Source organism: Cydia pomonella, chromosome 14, assembly GCF_033807575.1.
Source record: "Cydia pomonella isolate Wapato2018A chromosome 14, ilCydPomo1, whole genome shotgun sequence".
Classification (NCBI taxonomy): domain Eukaryota; kingdom Metazoa; phylum Arthropoda; class Insecta; order Lepidoptera; family Tortricidae; genus Cydia; species Cydia pomonella.
In genome coordinates, this window is record NC_084716.1 from 9491576 (window position 1) to 9500575 (window position 9000).

The window sequence follows — 9000 nt, forward strand, 5'->3', positions numbered from 1 at the left end:
GCCACAACTCCGGAAATGGTCTCCAAAGTGCACGATATGGTTTTGGCAGATCGACGATTGAAGTTATCAGAAATAGCTGACACTACAGGGATATCAAAGGAACGGGTACATCATATTCTAAGTGAAGAATTAAATATGAAAAAGTTATCCGCCCGTTGGGTGCCGCGATTGCTTACGCACGATCAAAAAAGAATCCGCGTGCAAAATTCGGAAGAATGTTTGGATCGTTTTCAGAAAAATAAAGCTTCTTTTTTGCATCGATTTGTAACAACAGATGAAACATGGGTTCACCACTACACGCCAGAATCAAAAATTCAATCAAAACAGTGGACTGAATCTGGATGTTCGGGTCCCAAAAAAGCTATGGCTGTAAAGTCGGCTGGAAAAGTTATGGCTTCCGTCTTTTGGGATGCTAGTGGAATTTTGATGATAGACTACCTTCCCAAAGGTAAAACTATTAATGGGGAATACTATGCTAATCTTTTAGATAAGCTTCATCAATGCATTCATCAAAAACGACCAGGCTTAGCAAAAAAAAAATCATCTTCCATCAAGACAACGCTAGGGTTCACACATGTGTTAAAGCCATGGCAAAAATCGGCGAATTAAAGTATGATTTGCTGCCCCATCCACCTTATTCGCCTGATCTGGCACCATCCGACTTCCACCTGTTCCCGAAGCTTAAAACTTTTTTGGGTGGACAGAAATTTGCCACTAATGATGCCGTCATAGCCGCTGTGGAGGAGTATTTTGCAGGCCTCGAAAAGAATCATTTTATGGAGGGCATCGCAGCTTTAGAGCGAAGATGGAATAAGTGCATAGAGCTAGGTGGAGACTATGTCGAAAAATAAAATTAGTTTTAACACCGAAATTCAAGTATTTTCTACTTAGGCCAGTTACTTATCATCCCACCCTCGTATATTGTACATGCCAGGTGCGAAAAGGAATTTGTGCCCAATGCCCTTGATTTTTAGCACAAAATCTATGTCAGCGGATTATCATCATGACGTGAACACAGAACTTTTTAAAATGCCGGCAAGAGAAATTAATCCCTGATTTAAGAGTGTAACAATAATTGATAATGCAAATTATCATTCAACTCAGGTAAATAATCCACCCACAATGCATCAGAGGAAGGCAGACTTTCAAGATTGGCTCACTCCCAATCGCCTATGAAACTTTAATATCGAAAGAGCTGATGTGTCTGGTGGACAGATACAAGCCTGACGCAAAATATGAGGTTGACGAAATGTTAAAAGAAAATGGTCATGAAGTTTTATAGTTGCCCCCATATCATTGCGACTATTGAACAAATATGGAGATTGGCTAAAAGGAAAGTTGGCGGCAAAAATATGTTTTACTGAAAAAAAGGAAGAAAAAGCGATTTCAACGGAATTTCGTACTGTAACTCCAGAAGACTGGAAAAAATACATTGATCAAGTACTGCATGTGGAACAAAATTATATAGATCGAGATGGACGTCACCACATGAGAACCATTCATTATAATGTAACCAGTGACAGGGACTCGAGCAGTGAGTCTGAGGAGCCAATTGAGTTTTTGGAATCTGATTTTGAGTATGATATTTATTTAAAAGTAATAGTTCTAGATTACTTCGGAGAATGATTATCTAGTAACTGAAATGTTCTTTCTTTTTGCAAACCCCTATTCTTTTTCGAATACCTATCTAACGATACCCTACAATAGACAGAGGAAACAAAAAACAGGTTTTAAATGGCGTACCCATCTTACAAGAACGTACTAGTAGTGATTTAGAAAACATCTCAAAAGTCAAGTTTTTTTTTACACCTGTTGGCAATAATCAAGACTGATGCTGAACCATCTGCCTCTGTTCAGTCCACATACCGAAAACTAAGAAGGAAGAAGTAGAAACATATTGTTCTGGAAGACATTCCAGATTCCATAACGATGAGAAGTTCATCATTCATAGTAGACATACTTACTATGAATGATGAACTTCTCATCGTTATGTTTATATTCACAGGCTCTTTCTTGATTATTTATTACTCTCCAGGATTAGGGTACGAAGGTGAGTTCAGGTGGGAGAGATTGAAGACAAATACTGTTCCATATATTAGCAAATATTAACAGCTCTCTTAAAATGTTTAACACAAAAGTGACTTCGGAGTGCCACAACGCATCCACGTGTAAGTTGCCCACAATCGTAATATCCATTTACGACTGAAAAGATTTTACTAAATTTAAACCTTTTTTTGACTTATTGACTGCTGTCATCGATCAGAGTAGCTCGCTGTCTAATGTGCAAAAGCTTTTTTACTTGAGAAAATACTTACAGGAGGATCCGCTGGCGGTTATTCTGAATTTGCCGTTGGTAAATGAGTCATATAAGGAAGCAATACAAGAATACAACTATTAAAAAGAGATTTGACAACAAGGCTAGATTAGTAGAGAATCATATATAGTAGATATTTCTAATATACAAAAGGGGGCAACGGCTTCCATACAAAACATTTCACAAATAAATAAACGTTGATAAATGAGACATGCTTTTGATATCAATTTTGACTTGTAAGTTAGATAAAATCACACACTGGGCATACCAGTTAGATCCGGAGTCAGGCACCATGCCTACTGTGACTAGTTGAAGTATGAAGGTAATACAAATCAATACCTGCGGTTACAAATGTGGTATTGAAGTCGTTGCGGACCTGTAAGCATTGTGATAATAAAGACTATCACATATATAACATTCCCATATTTAAATTAAAATGTTACCTATTGCTCGGAGGCAATCTTATATAAATTAAAAACACGTGCAATATATGCCTTAATAACCATGATGGTAAATGGTTATTTTTAAATTGTAAAATGTGTAAACAGAGCCACAACACATTGCCGCAACAGGAGCGCAATGTGAATTTGGACAAGCCCAGGACAAATTATGATGACAGTCAGCAACCACTACCTTCCGATGCTGGTGGGTTTGAAATTACTGTTAATACTATTTATTATTGTGTGTCCAATAGACCCAATAGTGGTGTTTCGCTGCCACCCATATAGGTCAAATTAGTAATTGAAAATAGTGAAGCGGGGGTATGCCAGGACGTACGTATAAAATAGAATAGAATAGATTTTATTTGTATTGATTGTACATCGTCATATTACCTGAAACTACTTTTTAAAGTATTAATAGACGATCGAATATGGTGCGCTCCGTACCGCGAACTTGGTCTGCTCGGAACAATATTCGATGGTGTGTACAGCGGTCCGCCGGACAATATTATTATTATTGACGGTGCGGTGGTTCGATGATTCTCCCAAAGGATATGGTGCGGTCCGCACCAAATTCGCTCGTGTAGACGGGCCACCGCACCGTTCCGAGCGTTAGTCGCGGATCTACAACCGAGCGAGACACACGTCACAATGTCGTCTGAATCCGTAAATATAGCTGAAAAACAATTAATAGTGGAAGTGTTAGAACTTTACAAAGGTTTTCCGTGTTTGTGGGATTCAAGTCACGAACTTTACTGCAACAAAGATGCCCGCAGTCAAGCGTTACAAATAATTTTAGATAAATGGAAAACGGGTTACCCGCAGGCTACTACAGAGGAAGTTAAAAAAAAACTGGAACACCTTAGAGCTGCGTATAGACGTGAACGAAAGAAGGTAGGTAAATTACAAGTAAATATCACTCTTTAAAATCAGTATTTTATTTGTAATTAACATTGTTTTTCTAAATTTAATGGACTAATCCACTTTCTTACATATTTGTAATTCCTTTATTTTTATGAACGGTAGTACAGTGTATAACTATTTGTAGGTGGAATCCAGCAAATCAACTGGAGCTGGGTTGGGAGACGTGTACACGCCGTCCCTGTGGTACTATCCATATTTGACATTTCTTCATGAGAAGACTATGCCGGTATCCCAGGGAATCGATAATATACAAGGAACTCCAGATTCAGATAGCGAGGTGGGTAGTTAAATATTTAGCACATTAATCATTCTTTCTTGAAAATCAACACGGCCTTGATTGTTAAAATATTCTGTGAATATCTGTCTCGCCGCATTACCTTCTGCAGTACGCTGTCTATCTGTTCTATTGAGATTTACTGAGATATTATTATTCCGCCAATCTCCTGGACGGAAAGTATTGTTTGTAGTATCTTCCCGATCGACACAATTCCCTGTGACGTAGTTTGTAGACTTTTTTCTTAGAAAGTTGTGTAGTAAACATGAAGCCATTACTATTATTGGTACTTTTTTAACATTCATTGTGATGGGTTTTTTGAATACCCTAAAGCGTTCAGCTAATATACCGAATGTGTTTTCTACAATTCTCCTAGCTCTGGAAAGTCTATAGTTGTATATTCTTTTGTCATGTGTCAAGTTTTTCTGTGGGTAGGGCTTTAGAAGATTTTCATTCATGGCAAATGCACTGTCTGCAACTAAACAATATGGAGCAACTATATCAGATGACGGCAACACAGATGGTCGTGGTAAATTCAGTTGATCAGACAACATTTTATCATGAAATGATGTGTGATTAAATACTCCACCATCAGAAATACTTCCATTGGTACCTGCATTTACGTAAATAAATTCGTAATTGGCATTAACAATGCCAAGCAAAACTATGCTAAAAGTTCCCTTGTAATTGTAATACGTTGAACCGGAGTTTGGTGGCTTTTCGATAAGAATATGTTTCCCGTCCATTGCACCTAAACAATGATTGAACTGCCATTTTTGTTCAAAGTCTTTTGCTATTTGTAGCCATTCACTTTCTGTTTCAGGAACCTGTAACAAAAAAGGTAAAGAGTTCAACCAAGCGGCAAAATGAACTGTACAAGAAACAAGAAGAACTGATTCAGTCTGCGGCAGAATTAATCAAAGACAGCAACTCGCAGGACACCTCAGCCGATGCCTTTGGACGCTCAGTGAGCTTTCAGTTGAAAGAATTACCAAAAGTTCAAAGATGCATAGCCGAAAAAATAATTGGAGAACTACTGTTCTACGCTAAATTAGGAGAGCTTACTTTAGATACTTCCATAAACTTTAAAAAAAACATACATACTGCCACACAATACTCCTACTACACCCACCCTTATAGAAGCCATATTTATCCGCATCATGCATTCCCGTCCTCAACGTCTCCTCAATATTCACAAACATCACAGTCACCTAAATATTCACACACATCATCTGAACAATCGCAACCATCACAGTCTCCTCAACATTCAATAAACTTAAATAAAAACTTACATACTGGCACACAATCCTCATACCACACTCACCCATATAGAAACCATTTATATCAGCAACATTCATTACCGTCCTCACCATCTCCTCAATATATACAACAACCATCCCCGTCTCCTCAATATTCACAACCATCACCGTCCCCTCAATACATACAACAACCATCCCCGTCTCCTCAGTATTCACAACCATCACCGGCACCGTCCCCTCAACAATCGACACCCTCTCTACCACAAACACCGGCAGATTCGATTACTCTTCATTCAGCAGACACACATTTGAGTCAAGTTTTATTACCAGCTGACACTCTACTTGAGTTGACCCCAAGTGGGGAAACACAACATAATGAGCCAGACACTAGAGGAAGTGGTAATATGGATGTTTTTAGGGGCACAGGAAAACAACTTCAAGAATTCTTGATTTTTAAAAAATAATTACCTATGTAAATGTGTACACACATATGTGGCATTATCTATGAAAAGGGACCTAGATTATGAATACACTAATAACTCAATACCGACAACAAGGTCCCTACTCGTGGATAATGCCACATATTTTGATTTTAAATAAAAAATAGTATGAATTTTGACTTATTATTTATAAATACGTACCTTCATATAGTTTTTAAGCACTTTACATATTGCGTGACAGGTCTCTGGTATTATCTCAGACAACAGTTGCGATGATATACTTGTACCAAATTTGAGTTCGCTGAATTCTCTCCCTGACGCGAGATATTTTAAGGTTGCTAGCAATCTCTCTTCAGCTGTCACAGCTTTTCTCATGACTGTATCGGTTTTAGTTATATATGGTTTCACAAGTTCAAGCAATTCACTAAATGAATCGGAACTCATTCGGAGATATATACGAAAATCGTCATCATCAAGGTCTCTCACAAGTCGCACATGACTGTATGACTCTCGGTTTTTTAAATAGAATTTTGCCCATTGTTTTCTTTTTTTCCTCTGCTTTTTGATAGGTGTAATAGCTACGACGGATGCCACAACTAACGCGATTTTAGTTTGTTTGGATAAAGTCGGAGGCATGTCGACCTCACCGTTCCGTAGCACGAAAAGCACTGGACGGTGTTTGTACGGGTGCGGTGGTGTGGCGTGTAGAGCGCACCGCACCGGTCCGTCGGTTCGACGCACCATATTCGAACGTCTATTAATACTTTTACACTACTTATACTAATAATATCCTATATTTATTTATTTATACTGGACACTCCTTGAGTAGGACTGTTTATAAATTATTATATGTTGCATTTTTCACGACCTTGCTCTATAAGGCTGAGCCAAAATAGAATAAGGTGCTTAGCATTAACCTGATGATTAGCCTACGGGACATGCCGTATATAACTATGTAGCTCAGGAATAAAATTGTGTATCACAAAAACTAATATTATCATTGAATATCCCACGTAGCCCTGAGTACTTCGATGAAGATAATTTGTAGCACCTGTTTGGAAGTTTTTAGACTTAGAGGTATTTTTGGCAGAAGTGAACCTGCAAGTATTTTTTGGTTATTTTTAATACTTTCATTGTGGGCGATTTTCCCCTGAGTTTTTTCCCAAGCCAGGCGAGGAAAACTCGCGTCACGATAGAATCTCGAAAGTTGTGCCGTTTACTAATTTCCATCACACTTTTTAAGGAATTGCACTGCCTGCTGTGTCGCGCATCAAGAGGTGGCTGTCAGAGTCGGATTGTTTACCAGGAGTAACAAAAGAAACCTTTTCGCAAATCCAGAAGAAATTAGAAAATGCCACTCACATGGAAAAGGCCTGTGTTGACTTTTGATGAAATTTCAATTGTGACATGTTTAAAATACAATAAAAAAATTGATTTCATTGAGGGATTTGAGCATTTCGGACGAGGAGATAGATCTCAAAATGTGTCGAAATACGTTTTATTGTTTCTGACAAGAGGTATTCTAACTGGAAAATACCACTATGCTAGGTACTTCTAGTCTCATTTTAATGTGAAGACTTAAAGGGTTGGGGGTGATTTACTAATAAAAATCCTGAAATCTATCTGGTATCGTATCTGGGGGCCAGTCTTTTATACAATCTGCTTTTTACTGATTCCCATATAAACTTCAACCCCTTTTCCCCCTTTTCTTCCGCCTTTTCACCCTTACGAGGTGATTTCGATTTTCATTTTATTTTCTGAATTTATGTGCATTTGATTTTTTTGTTACATTTGGTTTCGGTATCAAATTTTGAAATGTCTCTTGAGGAGTTGCGGACTCACAAGCTCATCTGACACCATCAAACGGCATATGCGGTGTCGGTTGACCGACCGACCAGCAGCATGGTTCGCCCAGGCGGAGGCACAATTTCATCTAGTAGGGTTAGAGTCAGACATGACCAAATTTGGCCATGTCATCAGTATAATCGATCAACGGCTAATCGGTGAGATTGAAGACATTATCTTGAACCCACCGGAACAAGATAAGTACAAAACCTTAAAAGAGGAACTCATCCGAAGGCTATCTGTATCCGAGCAGTAGCGGGTTGAGCGGTTGCTAAGCAGCGAGGAGCTTGGATCGCCTAAGCCTTCTGCCTTTCTCCGCCACTTGCAGTTGGGTGTGTAATGCTTAATATAATTATAAAAATAACCATCATACATTTGTTATAATGCCATTTGATACGTTTATTTTGTTATATTGTGATTCCATCTAAATTGTCATTGATATAATGCCTATTGTAATATTATTTTTAAGTAGTATAAGACGTGTCGATTAGGGTATTTCTAACCTATGTACAAAGTCTCATTCCAAAGGCCACGGTATTAACAGAGTAATTAATGATTTACGGTTCAATACTTCGGAACAGCCTGTATGTAGATATAGATACACGGTAGTCAAACGGTATGTCATGTCACTAGTGTCACTTAATCTTATCGTTATTGTGAACGACTAATACAGTATGCTCCTATTTATTGATTGACGACCGGTCTATGAACCTGCCTATGAAGCCGATGGTCCTGGGTTCGAATCCCAGTAAGAGCATTTATTCGTGTGATGAACACGGAAATTTGTTCCTGAATCATGGGTAGTGATGGGGCGTAATATTTTATTAGGTTTTTTCCAAAGTTACTGGGAACAATACTATCTGGAGATAATGATTAAAATAATGCTTAATTTTATAAAATAAATTAATTTATGAGTATACATTGGTTTAAGTGTGAAAATATAGTAATCAACATTTTGTATAAACGTCGTCAAACGGTTATCAAAAAATTTCACGTTTTAATTTTAATTAAATTTTAGGATTTCAGTGTTCGAAAAGATTCCAAAATTCCCTGAAAAGTCGTCGATTAATCGTATCCACGAATTAATTTGAAGTCACATCGTTAGGTGGCCAACTAGGAGTAGCGATCTAAGCGAGGGCGCCTTCAAGTCCGGATGCAGCAGCAGTGCAGCAACCGTTGCTCCTTGCAGCGCGGCAGCGGGCGGGCGGCGGGTTCGTGCAGGTTCCGCGCTGCGAGCACCGGGCGGTACCGGCCGTGGCGGAAGGTGACAGCGGAGCGCCAACCGCGGTGCCTCAGTGCTGACTGGAGCTACTCCTCCGCTACTCCGAAGCACATCCAGTAGAACAGAGTACTTAATTGATGGAACAAAATCCACAAATTATATAAAATTGTCCTGAATAATGAATATGAACAAAATATGTCAAATGTCAAACTTTTGGTGAAATGTTATTGTGTTTTGTAACCTATTTTTATAATTCATTGCTTGTATTCGTATGCAATTTTT

At 38.4% G+C, this 9000-nt stretch overlaps 2 protein-coding genes across 2 annotated transcripts; one reads left to right on the forward strand and one right to left on the reverse strand.

The window, feature by feature from the left end:
• The first annotated feature begins 3163 nt into the window (after positions 1-3163).
• On the forward strand, positions 3164-5824 carry LOC133524871 (bromodomain-containing protein 4-like). The gene is made up of 3 exons (XM_061861018.1): positions 3164-3648; positions 3803-3955; positions 4776-5824. The coding sequence occupies exons 1-3, from the start codon at positions 3406-3408 to the stop codon at positions 5673-5675; spliced, it is 1296 nt and encodes a 431-aa protein (XP_061717002.1). The 5' UTR covers positions 3164-3405; the 3' UTR covers positions 5676-5824.
• LOC133524870 (uncharacterized) lies at positions 3671-6414 on the reverse strand. The gene is made up of 2 exons (XM_061861017.1): positions 5853-6414; positions 3671-4779 (listed from the first exon to the last, which is right to left on the reverse strand). The coding sequence occupies exons 1-2, from the start codon at positions 6393-6395 to the stop codon at positions 3964-3966; spliced, it is 1359 nt and encodes a 452-aa protein (XP_061717001.1). The 5' UTR covers positions 6396-6414; the 3' UTR covers positions 3671-3963.
• Between the last annotated feature and the right edge of the window lie 2586 nt (positions 6415-9000).